Here is an 18,731-nt window from a genome sequence, read left to right as displayed (position 1 = left end):
CAAAACCTGTGCAACCACCTTCCCCTGTCTGTCCCACAAGAGGTGCTAAATGGTGTAATTTTTAATTATACTTATCATTTTGCTGCTCATCTTAGCAAGGATAATTAACATGTATTAATAACTTATGCCTTAGTAATATTTTATCTGTTACAAGTTTACTTTAGAACCCAATAAGCTCTTCTGACATGAATCATCCCAACCATACAAACAAAACTAAAACACGATGGCTCAACTGACAAAACCAAAAAATTGCAGAAAGCAGGAGCAGTATTGTGATGCCATTAATTCTAACAGACTCAAAGCTGAAATACTGTTATTTCATGTTCTGGCTGTACATGAAAGGGTAAATCCATATTGCATAAAAACAAAAGCAAAATCATATCTCACCTAGATTAGAGAAAATTATTGAATCATATTTTTGCACCATGTTTTATATATATGTTTTTTAATTTTTTTTATGTATAAATTGTATACATTTTTACACAGTTTATACAATTGTATACAAAGTTTATAGACTGCTACAGTCTGTCAACAAAACAGTCAATACAAATAAAACAGGAGATAGATAAAAATAAACTTTATTTAACAGATGTAAAAAACAATTAACACATTATAAACGTAAACACCAAACCGTATTATTATTATTATTTATTAGCAGACGGCCTTATTCAGGGTGACTTACAAAATATAAGAGCATTACAAACATGCAATAATACAGTACAGATCAAAACATAATACAATTACAAGTTCATATATACCACTAACTCAACCAGAGATGCTAAAAATGAAACATTTCAAAACGCTCCCACCCCCCCACCCCCCAACATACTGCCAGCTATTTACAAAGAAATATATTGAAAAAAAAAACATCATAGATACATCACTAATTCACACCCCTCTACTTTGCATAACACATTATTAACACACCACATTGGCTCAAACCTGTCCAAATCCTGCATTCCTCTGTACAAATGAAGAAAGATAGAGTAAGTGGTCCTTGATCCTTTATTGAATTAATGAAGGCAATGTTAGTTATATTTCTTAAATGCACCTGAAATGTGAAAAAAGGGCATTGACATGTTAATGTCAGAAGAAATCCCATTCTGTTTATCCTGTTCTTGCTATTCAGTAGTGTCCACTCTCAGGCCTGAAAATGAATCAATTATGGTGTTATTCAGATGTTATATTGTTTTCTATTCATTTTACTACTTACCCCACCTATAATCAAAATTATCATTGTGTTCCTCTCATTCATCACACCTCACACCCTCCCACTCCAGAACTTTCTGGGACACCTGGCATGTCAGAAACTAGAACCAGTTTGCAGACTATTTTAAAAATGTTGTTTTGTGACTTGTGCACCTGCACACACATATGGTTATGGTGTATTTTATTATGTGTGTAGTTGATGAATCATGCCTTCCCTCAGGTGTTTGGCGGCTCACTAATTTTCCTCTCTAGTCCCACAGGGATGGAATGAGCATTAGAATTAGACAGTGTCTTATTACCTATCATAAGTTAATTCAACCCCAACAGACATATGTAGTAGAAGTTAAATAGTTTCTTTTGGACTAGTCTCGCTTGACTAAGGGAACGATGACTTGGTCAGGAGGACAAAGCCATAGGAGCTCTCAAAATTGTAATTCATCCCCAACCACCAATGCAGATATCTCAGTTTTTTTCTTATAGTGGTCTTGTTAACTAATGATCCATGCTTGTGTGGAAGCCTTGTGAACAGTATGAGCTTGGAAATGACATGCATCGGTCTTTTGATTGATGATGTTGTCAGGAATTCCCAAGTGGGCCACTGAAGATGCTAATATAATTTGAAAGGAATGACCTGACAAAAGATCTGCATTGAAACCTGCCAGTGTTAAAACCTTGTGGAGGTGGTGGAGGAACCAGTGACAAGTGATGACAGTTCTGTTTTCATTAAGAATTAAAGGGTTATTGAGTTTTGTTGTTTGAGACAAGGGAAGTTGATAAAGATCAACGAGAGGCTTGTAAGGGCTGATTAATGATTAATTCCATAATTAAAGACCATTAACTCAGTTGAACAGTTTGCTTCTTTGTAAGTGGAACAGAATGGGGTAATTGTATTGGATAGAGATGTTGGACAAGTTAGGATGGAGCTCATAATTTTTTTCTAACATTTAATGTTACCTTATCTTACCCTTACCCATTAAATATTAAGTAAAAAACTGGGGGGGTCATGTGGGTTATGTGTATATGTGTTAATGGGTTACATTCCTGTGATGCTTATGTAATTTTGGCATTTAGGGGAGTCAGGGGTTGGCCCCGCGCAGGAACACAGTGGGCACCATAATTGGGGGAGCCAGTCATGGGGTACAAACTAGTAAATAGGGGTGGCCTGGTTGAGTTGAAGAGTTTTAGTTAGAGTTTAGAGTTTAGATAGAGTTTAGAGTTTAGATAGAGTTAAGTCAGTCAGTTAGTCAGTGAAGTCCGGTTCTAGCCTTAAAAAGCCTGTTCGCAAATACATTTTTTGTTGGTTTTCCTGCGCCTCCTCCATTATTTCTGCACAGCGTGGTGGAACCACAACGAGAGCTGAGAAATGCGGTGCTCATTACAATACTTTATACATATCCACACACACACACACACACACACACACACACACACACACACACACACACACACACATATATATGTATATGTATATGTAACAAGATTAAACAAGAACTAGAAGAGGACCACATAAAAGATGGGAAGATGAAATCATGAACTTTGCAGGTGTGACATTGAAAAGAGAAGAGAGGCTGTAGATAGAAGCAAGTGGAAACAATTAGGGAGGCCTTCATCCAGCAGTGGATTGATATAGGCTGGTGGGGATGATGGTGATACACACGCACACCTGATATCAATGGTCTCTTAATTTTTTTGACAGCAGGAACATTCATGCTGCCGCCACGGAGCACATGAACAACTCCTACTCAACTGCATAGTACAGAGTGGAAAAGCTCCACTGTGCTGACAACTTAGATTTCGTACAAACTAACTATATACACCATGGGGCACACATGTGCCACCTGTGAAATATAGGAGCAGTTGATGCCAGCTGGTTAGACTGGCTAACGCAGGGCAACACTAGCTCTACTGTGTTGACAAATTAACTATATACACAGCAGAACACAAGAGCCTGCTCAAGTGCTTACCGCTGAGGACAGCAGCAGCGGACTCTTGCTCTATGGCACACAGCCAGAGCAGGCCACAGACCTGCTGACCAAGGAACTATGTACACAGCGAGGCAGCGAACAAACTCGAGCGCCATCAGCTGGGAACAACAGCAGTGAGCACCAGTCTACACAAGCGGAGCTACAGTCCTGCTGTTTAACACATATATATATATACAGAGTGGGGAACAGGCCGGATGCCTACACCACCACAACACAATGCATAATTAATTAACTATATACAGGGCGGCTTCATAAGGCAACGTGCCTGGAGGCCGCATGACAGACCCTGGGACATATCAACAGGCTGTCAGCAAATCCAGGAGCAGCTCGCGTGGGTGCTCGACTGAAAGGCATAGTCCGGTGGAAGGGAAGACACGGTTCAATAGTTCCATCGGGATGTGCTTAACCGGGGCAGACTGGGAAGACAAATCAGGAGCCAGAGCCTGTAGGCTACTTGGGGCTCGACTGCAGCCAACACCAGGTTCCCAATGGAAGGGACTGGTCCTGTCATATCCACCTGTAGAACTGGGCAAATGTAAGCGGCGAAGCCCAATCTGCAGTCGCACAAATGTCTGCCAAGGGGGCGCCTTGAAAAAGGGCCCATGATGTGTAAACGCCTCGAGTCGAGTGGGCCACCAGGTGTTCAGTCACCGGGGTCCTGGTGGACTCATAGGCCATGGTAATCGTGTCCACAATCCAATGTGAGAGGTGCTGCTTTGAAAGCGCCTGGTCCTGTGTCTGCACTCCATAAGACAAAAACAGTTGGTCTGAGCACCGAATGTCCTTAGTGCGTTCCAAATAGCACCTGAGGGCCCACACTGGGCAAAGTAGGTGAAGCGACTCTCTTGCTCCGAAGCAAAGGGAGGAGACTGAAAAGCCATCAACTCAATAGGCCTGTTAACATGAAATGGAGACAGCACTTTTGGGAGGAACGCAGGGTTAGGCCGTAGCGTGACTGTGGAGCCATATCCTGCAAAACAGACACATGATGGGTGTATGGACAGGGCATGTAACTCGCTCATGTGTTTTGCAGAGGTGATTGCCAGCAAAAACGCAGTCTTAAGTGACACTAGCTTCAGCTCAGAGTTCAGTGGCTCAAATGGGGCTATCAGCAGAACTGTCACTCATTCTCTCTTGACCTTCTCCAGGACCACTGGGAGAAGGGGGAACAGTGAGAATGAATAAAAGAGACATGTGCGCATCGATCCCTAGGGTTTCTGAGCGATCTTGGATGGAAAACCATAGTGGCCAGTGGGCGGAATCTGCCGAGGCAAAGAGATCCACTTCCGCTCTGCTGAACCGGCTACAAAATTGCTGTATCACAAGCGGGTGGAGGCGCCATTCCAAAACCGGGGGCCCCCCACGAGAGAGGAGGTCCGCCGCCGTGTTGGACAGGCCTGGGAGGTGCTTTGATAGAGCGGAGCCGTGGCTGTGCCCACAGAAGCAGATGGCATGCTAGACAGTACAGTCTGCGCGACTGGAGACCTCCTTGCCTGTCGATGTAGGCAACCACCGCTGTGTTGACGTCTGAACCAGCACATACCTGTCCTGTAGGACTGGCAGGAAATGAGACAGTTCGAGGAGTACTGCTTGTAACTCCAGGATGTTGATCCGGAGGGCCCATGCAGGCTCCGTCCACCTGTCTTGGACTCATCCATCTCAGACTGCTCCCCAACCTTGTTTGGAGGTGTCAGTCATCATGACTCCTTGGTGGCAGACTGGGCCCAGGGACACACCAAGGGTTAAATTGTAAAGGCTCCGCAACCAACAAAGCGCCTTCCAGCACACCGGAGTGACTGTGACTCGGCATGCTCGATCGTGGCGAGGGTGCATCTTGAGAGACCTGAACCACCACTGCAGTGTCCTCAATTGGAGGAGGCCGAGGGGGAGGGTCTGTGATGCAGCTGCTAGGAGGCCCAGCAGCCTCTGGCAAAGGGACACCCTGACATGAGCTTTCAGTCGGAAAGAGGGAGAGACGTGTGTAGAGAGGCAAGTCTCTCTGGCACCAGTGTGGCGAGCATGGCAACAGAATCGAGCCGTAGTCCAAGGAACTGTGCCTGCTGAGTTGGTGTCAGGCGCCTCTTCTCTCAATTGAACCGGAGGCCCAATTCATAGAGACGGCCTATAATCAGGCTCATGTGGCTCTGAGCCTGCTCCCTTGAGTGAGAACAAACCAGCCAGTCATCTAGGTAACTGAGGACACAGACTGCCTGGCAATGCAAGGGGGCTAACATGACATCGATGCACTTGAAGAAAGTGCATTGGGCTAGCGACAGGTGATCTCAGAATGCTCAGGTTGAGAACAGCAAAATCGAACGCTTGGCCCTCGAAGGCGAAGCAGAGAAACTTCCTGTGCGCCTGCGCAATGGGGATGTGAAGTACGCATCTTTCAGATCCACTGTGGTGAACCAGTCGCCAGGCTTGATGGCCTGGGACATGGTGCGCAGGTTGAGCATCTTGAAGTGCAACACCTTGATGTAGTGGTTCAGGTGCCTCAGATCCAAGATGGGCACAAGGAAGCAGAATCCCACCAATCCCATTGGTGGAGCAACGCGTATTTGCGCAGAACTGCGATAAGCTACACTACACGAACATGATGACCAAGTCAGCGTATGCATAATTATGATTGGACCATGAAACAGCTCCCTTGACCTGCCGTCTCGCAAAGCACTATAATTTATGTCCATTAGTATTGTGTTTAATTTTTATTTAGTCACATTTTAGTCAATTAAAATTAGAAGGCATTTATTTTTAGTTATCATTTTTTTCCACAGTATTTCGTCTTGTTTTCGTCATAGTTATCTTCACTGAAAATATTTTTTGTCTTAGTTTTCATTGTCAAAATTAACACTGTTTAGGAACCCGTCATTCCTGGGACAGCAAGACCTGGTGGCGTGCCACCATAATGGTTGCCAAGGACCACCCAGTTGCCCTTGCCCCTTGACATATGACTGTCACCAGCTGGTTGGCCACCGCCGCTATCTCCAAAATATCGGGCGGTGATGGTGATGTGTCCTCATGCTCCGAAGGCTCTGCCAGCTGGACCAAATACAAGGCTAGCAGACTCTCAGTATTTCTGAGGTGGGCCTCTTGGGCTCCTGCCTCATATACCCTTCGGAGAAATGTCTCTGTTATGCGACACTGCCTATTGGGGCAGGCCAAGTCGCGTGGCTCCGCTGACAGCGGAGGTAGGGAGAGAAGAATGGCATTGGTTGAATGGTGGAAATTCACCCAGCCCGCTTCTGCCGTGCCCTGGGTCCTGGCATAAGCCTCCCCTCTCCTGCCTAGGGCGGAGGCTGTTGCCGGATGGTCCCAGGTGGCCCTCAGTTCCTCCAAGAGATCAGCAAGGCAACGAGAAGGCCTGTGTGTGCCGCAGTGATCGCTGACCTCTCTTGAACCTGGACCGTGGCTGGGCAGGATCAGAGGGCCAGGACAGCTGGAGACAGTCCACGGCCCTCTGAATCACCGCCCAGAACTCCTGGTGTGGCGAGGAGGAGGCAAGTGACGATTCAGAAAAGGGGAAGGGAGTTCTGCCGCTCTTCCCCGTCGTTCACGTGCACGCGTGGGGGTGCGTGCAGCCGTAGCGGCCTGCACCGTGGGCATGTCAGGCAGGGGGAGCATGGCTGCCATGGCAGGTGCGATAGTGGCGGCCGGCGCAGCAGCGGATGCAGGCAGAGACGCGAGCGTGAGAGGCACGGCTGTCTCCAACACTGCAAAGCTGGAGGAGGAGACGGAGCGGCTTGGGGAGAGGCGGAGATCCAGCGCCATCAAACCCCTACCATCACTCGCCGGAGTGGGAGATCACCAGATGCAGCGGCGATTGCGGGGGCACCCGATGGGAGGCCAGGCCTCCGGGCGTGACATAGCAGACCTGGAAGTCGCGGCCAATTCCCACCCACTGTTGGTGCCCAGACAGAAGGGCCATAGGACATCCCAACTCCAGGCGGGCATGGTACGTCGGCCCAAGCGGCGCATTGGCGGAGGCGAGAGCAGCTCATCGCCGAGCGCACACACACATGAACAGGGAAACAAGCAGCGGGGGCACCGGTCAGTATTTGCACCAGGGGGCACACACCACTTGAAATACAGACGTGACAAGTGGAGCGCCTAGCGGGCTTGCCGCTGTAAGTGCGTCTCCACCCGGCAACGTTTGTGGACACGGGGGAACTGCAACACCAACCAGACGCAACCATTTTGTTGCCGGACAGAACACTGTATATTCCAAACATCAGGTGCCAGATACAAGTGCCGCGTATTCCCCTAGGCTTAACCACACCATGTGTGCCGGGGTTTCCAGGGAAACCAGGTGATGCGGGGTCTGGGGTCCAAGGGGGCCAAGGGTAGTAAACCACCAGCCGTAGCAGGATCTAAAACCGAGGCCTGCACACACAGACAAGGAGGTTTAGCCAAGCTCTTCCTCAGCAAACTGAGAGTGAGATCTCCTACAGTTGCAGCTGTGGGCTGTAGTGGGGGCGCAAACCGACAGAGGAGCCCCTCATGTGGGCAAGATCTCTTACCACACACCGAGGCTCAGGCCAGGCAGCCGGGCCTCGGATTTTACTGCCGCTGCTAGCGCTCCTGCTGTGGAAGAAAAAGCCCTGTGGGCAAAAAACCAACACAGCAAGCAATTGGAATATATAAAGCACTATTTAAACACAAGTATTATTTTTAAAGTGCTCTATTTGTAAGCAAAAATGAAACCGAAAGTGCAGCCGGAGCCCCGGTGGCAAACAACACAGCTGTGGCAAACAACACAGCCGTGAAGCCAACCAACCGATTCATAATTTGTTAATAATAACAAAGGGTCTAATGCACAGACAAGACACAGAGAGCTCACATTCTGGGGTCCAGCGAAATGGCAAAAGAGGATGAACTTGCGCTGACGTCATGTTTTATAGAACAGGAAGTCGGAAGGGACCTGTTCTGAGTGACGTGCGCAGGGGCCAATGGCAGCTTTGATAGAGTGATGTTTTCGATCGGGTTCCTATGGAAGTGCACAGAAGCCCCTCCCCCCTGGCAGTGCTTCCGACTTGAAAGATAACTTGTAATTACAAATTGAAATAGATAGATTGGTGTAATTAAGAATATAATTTCCTATTATTTATTTATTTATTTATTTTTCCTAAAATGAAAGCCACAGAGTAGCTAGACTGTGCACAGGCAGTACATGTGACTGACAAGAATTTGAATTACATTATTCTGTATCAGCCACTATCAGGCTGCTGTGGTTGTTGGCAGTGACTTTGCAGGCTTTACTGCTGGGTCTGCATCATCTCTGGCTGATACAGGCCTGGTTCAGTGTGCTGGCACTGCTCCCATGGCACGATTGCTGGGTTTTGGTGACACTAGTTTGCTGGAGGGTGCTTCCTTGGTGTACACAACCCTCCCAGTATGATGGCTTGGAAATATTTTGTTTATTGCAATTTCTCTTGATTTATACTGGGCCTATAGGAAGTAATCACCGCCCTTATATGATTTCACATTTTATTGTGTTACAACCTGAAATGTTGATGCATTTAAAAGGAGGAGTATACAAAGTTAACTAAGGAACTGAATATTCCTTGTCAAACACTAAGAAATGGAAGATATACGGCACCACCCAGAATCTACTTAGAGCAGACCACTCTCCCAAAATGAGCAGGCCGGGCAAGGAGGGCATTAGTCAGAGACCAATTACAACTCTCAAAGACTTACAGCATTCCATGGCTTAGATGAGAGAAACTGTCCATGTATCAATGATAGTTGAGGTAATCCACAAATCTGGCCTTTATAGAAGAGTGTCAAGAAGAAAGCAATATTTGAAAAAAAACCATGTAAAATCCTGCTTGGAATTTGAATAAAGATGTGCCAAAAAATGATGTGATTAGATCAAACTGGGATGGAGATTTACTTTTTAGCAGGACAATGACCAAAACTAATGGAGTGTCTTAAAAACAAGAAAGTGCATGTCCTAGAGTAGCCTAGTTAAAGCCCGGACATGAATCTGATTGAGAAGCTGTGGTAAGACAAGAAGATTGCTGTCCACCAACGATCCTCATCCACCTTGATAGAGCTTGAACAATTTTGCCAAGAAGAAGGGGCGAATATTGCACATCCAGATGTGCAAACCTGGTAGAGACCCCAAAAGACTCACATCTGTAATTACTGCCAATGGTGGTTCTACCAAGTATTGGTTCTTTAGCATGTTGAGTAGGTTATGTAAATCAAAGTGGACAACAAAATGTTGTGGGGATGAATACAAGGGGGTGAAATACTTCCTATAGGGACTGTATATACTATGATTTTGTTTGTGATTTACTTCTGCTATTATTGTGGTATTTGATGTTCCCTTATAATTATAATTATATTATAATAATACTGTTCTATATTTCTAAGCAGATGCCCTTATCCAGGGAAACTTAACAGTTGTTACAATATTTCACCTTGTTTTTACACAACTATATGTTTTTTTCTGTAGCAATCTGTAAACTGCCTTGCTCAAGAGTACAACAGCAGTGTCTCCCACATGGGATTGAACCCCCAACTTTCTGCTCCAAAATACAGAACCCTAAACACTACTCAACACATTGACATATTTTCTGTACGTCCTGTCGACATGTTACCCACACAGGACACACAGTTATTATCTCAGTTGTGTGACAAATGATTTTTGAAATGAAAGATAACATTGGGTTGCAGTTGAATCAGAAAATAATTATTTGTAAAGGCGCTCTGCAGGCCTATACAGACGTGCAAAAAGGGGAAGTGCAGCCTGTGTGCCGTAAGGTTGAGCTGTGGCATGTAGATTACCAGACATGCAAACTTGACTAAATGTGAATTAGTGTGAGCATTATTAAGACAACAGTACTCTCTATCCCTGTGCTCTCCGGTGACAACAACAATAATAATATTAATAGCTGTGAAACAGTGGGTTTTCCCATTGTTTATCTTCAAAATTTGAAAATGTGCTCTTGTTGTAGTCTGTCTGTCTGTTCACTATCCTATAAGTGACGAAACCTCACATCCTGAAAGGGCAGTCTGCTGAGCTTTAGACAGCCACTATGGGTTTTGGTGAGGGTTACACAGTTAAGTGTTGAAAGTGTTGCTAATATAATAATATGATAGAATTTGAACAGAGATATCAGATACATTACTTATACATTCTTACCAACACATGAGAAAATATAAACCAGTCATTTTAGAAACTGCATATGTCCTTTAGAAAAGGACACCTGATTGATCTCTCTAATTCTAAAACAAAAACCTAATTGAAGACTTTAAAGCTGAAGAGTACCACACCTTTTCCATCTGCTTACTCAACTGTGCACACAGTCTATACTCCTTTGCATTTTGTAAACATTTCATGGACAGATCGGGTACATTGCACTCCAGATATGTCTTAGATAGTTGCAAATATTCCAGCTGGATCTCCCTATTAAAAGAAAAAATAATTACATATACATTTAGACAGTTACATACTGATCAATAGTGGGTACTCTTCTACATAACAATCATACATTATTTGTCATGTAAATACATGTAGTTAGAAAATTGGCCACCGTAAGTCTTAAAGAACGCAATACATAATTAACCATTTTAATTCACAGGAAACCAAAGTCTGAAAAAGACATGCTTATGATAAAAGTGGTACTACTTTTTGTGAATATTAGTTCAATGTTTAAATGATTTCCCAAATGTCCAGTTATAAATCATCACAGTATTTTAAATGGACTTGGCAAATGAAGACATACCAATATAAGGACTCTATTGGCTGCAAGCCAAGGACCGTTGTGCAATAAAACATTATGTTGTTTTTCTGTGAATATATGAAGTAATGTCAACACTTCCACTAAATATTAACAGCACAAGCTATGATAGTCATGATTATTTACTGCTAATGCTAATCATTTATTTAATCAGTAAATAAATTATTATTTACTGATTAAGTAGTCAGAGTACATTTCTTTCTAGTTTTATTGTATAGTAATGGTAAACTTCGATTTGGAAATGGATTACACAAATATGTCGGGTACCATGTATTCCATCAACAAACCATTTTAAATTCTAATCCCCAGTATTTAACAAAATACACTAATCTGTATTTTGTAGGAAATGTGGCACATATTTAAGATAGATAGATAGATAACTGGCACTTGGCAAGGCAGATAATAGTCTTGTATTGTAGACTTACTTGGGACTGGCTTTCTTGGAATGCAAATTGAGAAGTGCATCATTAGCCAAGGCCAATTTATCCTTGCATTTGGCAGCAACCTAGAAGCAGTAAGAGAAAGAATAATAACAACTCTGCTGTATAACAGTGCTGCAAGTCATATTGCATATTATTATTATATTTGTTAGTAGACATACTTATGCAGGGCAACATAATTATTACACTCTGTGTGTAGATATGTAGATGGGAAATGGGAAAACATATTTAACATGCTATATAATGTAAGCAGAATCCAAGAATAACAAAAGGATACCAAAAGTAATATATTTTATTGTTTCCTTTATAGCAATTTCTTTTAAGCTAAAGTGCGTTTTTCACATTGGTTCTTTTATTATATATTAGCACAATCAAATACATTCAGATTTCCAACTGTACACACTCAAACCCATTTTTTAGTATTGAAACAACCTGAGAAATACATGAAAAATATATATTAAATATTGAATATTGATACAGCAGCATTTATTTTAAGTGGTTTTCCCATTGAGATTGATGGCTGTATTGCACTCCAAACAAAATAATGGAACTCACCAAGATGACTATCTTTTTTATTGTTGTTTTGCTCTAATTCTGGATGTTGTTGCAATTTAAATATAAAATTAGGAAAATATTTTGTTTTATTTTTGTTCGCAAACGAATCATGACCTTTATTGATAAGATGTATTAAGAAAGCATACAATATATTATACATTAAATAACTGGAAAATGCAGTTGATACAATGTATTTAATTATCATAATTTAATGATTTTTCTTACCTTCAAGCACTGATGTTTTGCAAAACAATCCCTTTCAATCCACTTTTGTTGAGTAGAAGGTTTAATAAACATATCTGAAACAAAAATTGGGGGGACAAAAATCATAACTAAGCAGGCACCATGTTGAAAATGTACTCTTTGATTCATTTTCATTGTTTAATTTTCATTTCCCATATCACATCTCTGCTAAAACAAGACAATTGAATTATATATAAATAAATATATCTACAATTTGCTTTAGAAATACATCCATTCCTGTCAAGCACAACCAAAGAATCATGATTCAAATCAGATTTTTTTTTAAATCACCTGTTTCTTCATCAATCTTGACTACCTGCACATACCCTCCTTTGATCAGGTACTCAAAGGCAGGGCCACACTTCTCTTGGTTCTCGTCAAACAGCCAAAGGTTTACCCTAGCTTTTGTGATGGCCGTGTACAGCTTTTTTAACTCCCCATTCAGCATCTCAGTGACACAAGAACAAAGGAAGAGACAGAATATTCATTAAGAAGGCAATGTTGTGCTATCCTTTAATTTGCAATGATTTATAAAACAGTTAACGTTTACAGAAGGTATTGAGACGAAAGATCTTCCTGCAAACCAGAGATCATCTTTTAAAGCAAGATTAAGGCTTCCAATTTATAAAAGGTCAAGATGCACCATTCAAGCTTATGGGTCTAGTTTTTAATCAATAGATCTGTTCTAGTTTTTCTATTGTCTTTGTTCCAAATACCACTTTAAATGTCTTTAAATGTGTTTGTTGTTGTGGTTTTTCTCACACTCAGGTACTTAAAGAACTCAGCTCCACACAATCAGCACAGATGTAATAAAAGTGCAGTAAATCATGGAGAAGGTTAGCTAAATCAAGACCAAGACAAATACATGCATTGATAAATTAGCTAAATGGAATTTATGCAATTTAAATGCAACTAATGCAATTTACTGCAGTAAATGGTCATGAGGGACATCCTACAACTATCCTACCTTGTGTGAATCTGGGTTTAACTCCAGAGGCCTTGGCTGTGGAGCAGTTGTCTCCTTTAGAGGAACTTCCATTAGAGGCCCACTTCGTGTTGTAGGCAGCATGGAGTGACTGAACGAGTTGATCACATGCCTGAGAAAAGTAAAACAGCAAAACAATCAATGTTTTACAAATGTCTATGTGAAGGTATATAATGGCCTCCACATTTATTAATCTCATGATAAATTGTTACAAAAAGATGATTTATCAGAAGAAAGTGTGTTTCTTGAATGCACAAATTCATTGACTTCTACAAGTTGGCTGACAGTAATACAAATAATCACAAGAGCCTGAACCCTCCAGTTTCCAATCGCTACATTGCTATGAAGAAGATTTAAGAAAATATTACCACTGCTGTGAGAAAGATAGTTTGGGAGTCAAACCCAAGGGCAATGGTTAAAGATCTCCAAGAGAGTCTAGAATCATCAGGATACAATTTCTTATTTGACATTGGCTGCATGAATCTGGTGTTAATTTAGCATTGCAGGGAAATAAGCCTCTTCTGATAGCACAGCAAAAAAGGAGCAGTATGAATTTGCTAAACTGCATCTTAATGTTTTATGGTCACATGAAACCAAAATTGAGATTTACGGACATGCTAATCAGCGTTATGTTCGTCACTGAAAAGGTGAAACTCATGTTGAGAAGAATATCATCCCCTCTGTCAAATATGGAGATGGATCTGTTTTACTTTAGCTTGTCTTACATCCTCTGGTCCTGGTTCTCTCGTTAGAATTAATGGAATGCTGGATTCAAACATTTACCAGGAAATATTGGGCAAGAACCTGGTTCCCTCTTCTAAGAAGTGAAAGGTTGGTTGAAAATAAACATTCCAGCATGATAATGATCCAGATCATGATTTGAAAAAATTGTTAAGTGAACTCTAGGCCTAAATTGGATTGTGGTTTGAAAAACAGTTCAGAAGGAAAAACCAAGAAATCTGAGGGAACCGTCAAAAATCCCTCCTGCAAAGTTCCAGAACCTTTTATAAACTACAGAAAGGATGCACAAACACACCATTATGATATTGCAGTGGTGTTAGTAATCATAGACATACACATGTAGAATAAACAAACAAATAGAACCAAATTGAAAAAAGAAGTAAACAGAAATCTAAAACATATTTCATAGTTTTAACACAACTTACATTTTCTATTTGCTTCCACATAATGTGTACACTCACCTAAAGGATTATTAGGAACACCATACTCATACTGTGTTTGACCCCCTTTCGCCTTCAGAACTGCCTTAATTCTACGTGGCATTGATTCAACAAGGGGCTGAAAGCATTCTTTAGAAATGTTGGCCCATATTGATAGGATAGCATCTTGCAGTTGATGGAGATTTGTGGGATGCACATCCAGGGCACGGATCTCCCGTTCCACCACATCCCAAAGATGCTCTATTGGGTTGAGATCTGGTGACTGTGGGGGCCAGTTTAGTACAGTGAACTCATTGTCATGTTCAAGAAACCAATTTGAAATGATTCGACCTTTGTGACATGGTGCATTATCCTGCTGGAAGTAGCCATCAGAGGATGGGTACATGGTGGTCATAAAGGGATGGACATGGTCAGAAACAATGCTCAGGTAGGCCGTGGCATTTAAACGATGCCCAATTGGCACTAAGGGGCCTAAAGTGTGCCAAGAAAACATCCCCCACACCATTACACCACCACCACCAGCCTGCACAGTGGTAACAAGGCATGATGGATCCATGTTCTCATTCTGTTTACGCCAAATTCTGACTCTACCATCTGAATGTCTCAACAGAAATCGAGACTCATCAGACCAGGCAACATTTTTCCAGTCTTCAACTGTCCAATTTTGGTGAGCTTGTGCAAATTGTAGCCTCTTTTTCCTATTTGTAGTGGAGATGAGTGGTACCCAGTGGGGTCTTCTGCTGTTGTAGCCCATCCGCCTCAAGGTTGTACGTGTTGTGGCTTCACAAATGCTTTGCTGCATACCTCGGTTGTAATGAGTGGTTATTTCAGTCAAAGTTGCTCTTCTATCAGCTTGAATCAGTCGGCCCATTCTCCTCTGACCTCTAGCATCAACAAGGCATTTTCGCCCACAGGACTGCCGCATACTGGATGTTTTTCCCTTTTCACACCATTCTTTGTAAACCCTAGAAATGGTTGTGCGTGAAAATCCCAGTAACTGAGCAGATTGTGAAATACTCAGACCGGCCCGTCTGGCACCAACAACCATGCCACGCTCACAATTGCTTAAATCACCTTTCTTTCCCATTCAGACATTCGGTTTGGAGTTCAGGAGATTGTCTTGACCAGGACCACAGCCCTAAATGCATTGAAGCAACTGCCATGTGATTGGTTGGTTAGATAATTGCATTAATGAGAAATTGAACAGGTGTTCCTAATAATCCTTTAGGTGAGTGTATATCCAGTTTTACATTTCAAAGGAACTTGTATATGTATGTTCTTTTTCCAACTACCCCGTTAACATCTTAGACAAAATAAGCAGTTATTTTCTTCTAACATTTGGATGCTGAGATTTCCTTAGTTTTAAAACCATATAAACCCTTATCACAACCCCCTGCTCTATAACCTGCCTACTAAAGCTCTGACTACTAAACTATAATTTATAATTGATTTACTTATTTTCCCCATGTACCTTATATCCAGCAGAATATCTAAATATAAGGTACACCTGTACCAAATTCCAACAGTGTATGTATTTAAGCATATTGCATATAAGAAGGCTATAAAGCTAATTGTATCTTCAAAGTAAAATATATTGTAACATTCAAGGGGCGTAACTGAAACTGTTTGCAACTGATTCTTGGTAGGGTATTGGTATTGTGTAGAGGTGCCCAAACTTTAAGGCCTGGATGGCCAATTACCAGGATAGACTCAAGCAGCTCACTGAACTAATGCCAGTGAAGGCGTTTAATTTAATGTCTTCTGACATCGTACTCCTTCATTACAAATTAAGAAAATGTTTTTAATCTTTAACTTCAGTAAAAACATTGCTTTCACTCTATTTTTCTTGACATTGTCTTTTATCTGTACTCCACTTTTTCTCTCACCCCACTGTCCATTTTGAATCCACACAGATGAGTGTCCCTCACACACACAATACATTATATTACCATCATTATATCTCATTTAATTTGTTAAATGATGTGGTCATGATCACATCTTCTGTCTGTTCTGTTAATTCAGTGATACATTTGAAAAAATAAATATACAGTGAGGGAAAAAAAGTATTTGATCCCCTGCTGATTTTGTATGTTTGCCCACTGACAAAGAAATTATCAGTCTATAATTTTAATGGTAGGTGTATTTTAACAGTGAGAGACAGAATAACAACAACAAAATCCAGAAAAACACATTTCAAAAAGTTATAAATTGATTTGCATGTTAATGAGGGAAATAAGTATTTGATCCCCTATCAATCAGCAAGATTTTTGGCTCCCAGGTGTCTTTTATACAGGTAACGAGCTGAGATTAGGAGCACTCTCTTAAAGGGAGTGCTCCTAATCTCAGCTCATTACCTGTATAAAAGACACCTGTCCACAGAAGCAATCAATCAATCAGATTCCAAACTCTCCACCATGGCCAAGACCAAAGAGCTGTCCAAGGATGTCAGGGACAAGATTGTAGACCTACACAAGGTTGGAATGGGCTACAAGACCATCGCCAAGCAGCTTGGTGAGAAGGTGACAACAGTTGGTGCGATTACTTGCAAATGGAAGAAACACAAAATAACTGTCAGTCTCCCTCGGTCTGGGGCTCCATGCAAGATCTCACCTCGTGGAGTTTCAATGACCATGAGAACGGTGAGGAATCAGCCCAGAACTACACGGGAGGATCTTGTTAATGATCTCAAGGCAGCTGAGACCATAGTCACCAAGAAAACAATTGGTAACACACTACACCGTGAAGGACTGAAATCCTGCAGCGCCCGCAATGTTCCCCTGCTCAAGAAAGCACATGGCCCGTCTGAAGTTTGCCAATGAACATCTGAATGATTCAGAGGAGAACTGGGTGAAAGTGTTGTGGTCAGATGATACCAAAATCAAGCTCTTTGGCATCAACTCAACTCGCCGTGTTTGGAGGAGGAGGAATGCTGCCTATGACCCCAACAACACCATCCCCACCGTCAAACATGGAGGTGGAAACATCATGCTTTGGGGGTGTTTTTCTGCTAAGGGGACAGGACAACTGCACCGCATCAAAGGGATGATGGACGGGGCCATGTACCATCAAATCTTGGGTGAGAACCTCCTTCCCTCAGCCAGGGCATTGAAAATGGGTCGTGGATGGGTATTCCAGCATGACAATGACCCAAAACACACAGCCAAGGCAACAAAGGAGTGGCTCAAGAAGAAGCACATTAAGGTCTTGGAGTGGCCTAGCCAGTCTCCAGACCTTAATCCCATAGAAAATCTGTGGAGGGAGCTGAAGGTCCGAGTTGCCAAACGTCAGCCTCGAAACCTTAATGACTTGGAGAGGATTTGCAAAGAGGAGTGGGACAAAATCCCTCCTGAGATGTGTGCAAACCTGGTGGCCAACTACAAGAAATGTCTGACCTCTGTGATTGCCAACAAGGGTTTTGTCACCAAGTACGAAGTCGAAGGGGTCAAATACTTGTTTCCCTCATTAACATGCAAATCAATTGATAACTTTTTTGAAATGCGTTTTTCTGGATTTTTTCGTTGTTATTCTGTTTCTCACTGTTAAAATACACCTACCATTAAAATTATAGACTGATCATTTCCTTGTCAGTGGGCAAACGTACAAAATCAGCAGGGGATCAAATACTTTTTTCCCTCACTGTATAAAACACCTTCCTTTAGTGTTTTTCATAGCTGGAGTGCACTATTGTGTGACTGGAAGATGCTTAAAACTGTCATTATAGAATACTGTAGTGTAAATGTTTGCCCATCAAGCCCATGTACAGAGTTTCTGGAGGGCAAGGGCGAAAATCCATTGATCCGTTGTCAACCGGCTGTGGGCGGGGGCTGTATCCTTTCTAAAAGACAACTTTTTAAATGTTCCTGCAGCTGTAAGAATCTGTAAGTCCTTAAAGCTGTAAGTATTTATACAAAGTATGCCCCCAAACACCACACACACAGATACACACTAGGAAAAAGTACACATCACAGTAAAACACAATATAGTTATAGGAATTCAATGCTTTAAAACCCAGGATAACCGTCTTATAGGGAAATAGATCATCAACTACAGCTCTTACCATTCTGCAGATAAGGTTGCCTACTTGTGGGGAAAGCTGACACAACATGCAGGAGTGTGAAGCCCTGGCCATTCTTCTCATTGATTCTCAATATCGGTACTGGTCACATCACATTGATGACAATCCCTTTGACCCTGCACATCGGTTGTCTACATACTGAACAGCTGTCATTCTTAGTTATTAACTCCACCATGACCCTGTAATTTCTTGGACTGCTTGTGATCTTCTCTCCTGGGGACCTTCCTATTTCTCTCAATGTCTGTCTCTGATGTGTCATGCCACTCACATAGACAGTCCTCATCTGTCATCTCTGCTGGACATTCCTTCTGAG

General features: G+C 42.3%; 1 protein-coding gene across 1 annotated transcript; it reads right to left on the bottom strand.

Moving 5' to 3' along the window:
- Window positions 1–826: 826 nt before the first annotated feature.
- On the bottom strand, window positions 827–18,481 carry LOC136754019 (TPR and ankyrin repeat-containing protein 1). Its single transcript, XM_066710383.1, has 7 exons — window positions 18,401–18,481; window positions 13,145–13,274; window positions 12,469–12,625; window positions 12,160–12,233; window positions 11,365–11,444; window positions 10,473–10,605; window positions 827–1,147 (listed from the first exon to the last, which is right to left on the bottom strand). The coding sequence occupies exons 2-7, from the start codon at window positions 13,244–13,246 to the stop codon at window positions 1,142–1,144; spliced, it is 552 nt and encodes a 183-aa protein (XP_066566480.1). The 5' UTR covers window positions 13,247–13,274; window positions 18,401–18,481; the 3' UTR covers window positions 827–1,141.
- Window positions 18,482–18,731: the final 250 nt, after the last annotated feature.

Source organism: Amia ocellicauda, chromosome 7, assembly GCF_036373705.1.
Source record: "Amia ocellicauda isolate fAmiCal2 chromosome 7, fAmiCal2.hap1, whole genome shotgun sequence".
Classification (NCBI taxonomy): domain Eukaryota; kingdom Metazoa; phylum Chordata; class Actinopteri; order Amiiformes; family Amiidae; genus Amia; species Amia ocellicauda.
Note: the sequence above shows the minus strand (reverse complement) of the source record. Positions and strands in the feature narration are given on the sequence as shown.

What these genes read in the sequence shown, in the direction of transcription:
- LOC136754019 (XM_066710383.1), bottom strand. Translation starts at nt 13,246, where the DNA reads ATGCTGCCTACAACACGAAGTGGGCCTCTAATGGAAGTTCCTCTAAAG. An exon ending in TAAACCCAGATTCACACAAG is followed by an intron (nt 12,626 to 13,144) that starts GTAGGATAGTTG and finishes TGTGTCACTGAG; the next exon opens with ATGCTGAATGGGGAGTTAAA. An exon ending in TCCAAGAAAGCCAGTCCCAA is followed by an intron (nt 10,606 to 11,364) that starts GTAAGTCTACAA and finishes TTCTTTTAATAG; the next exon opens with GGAGATCCAGCTGGAATATT.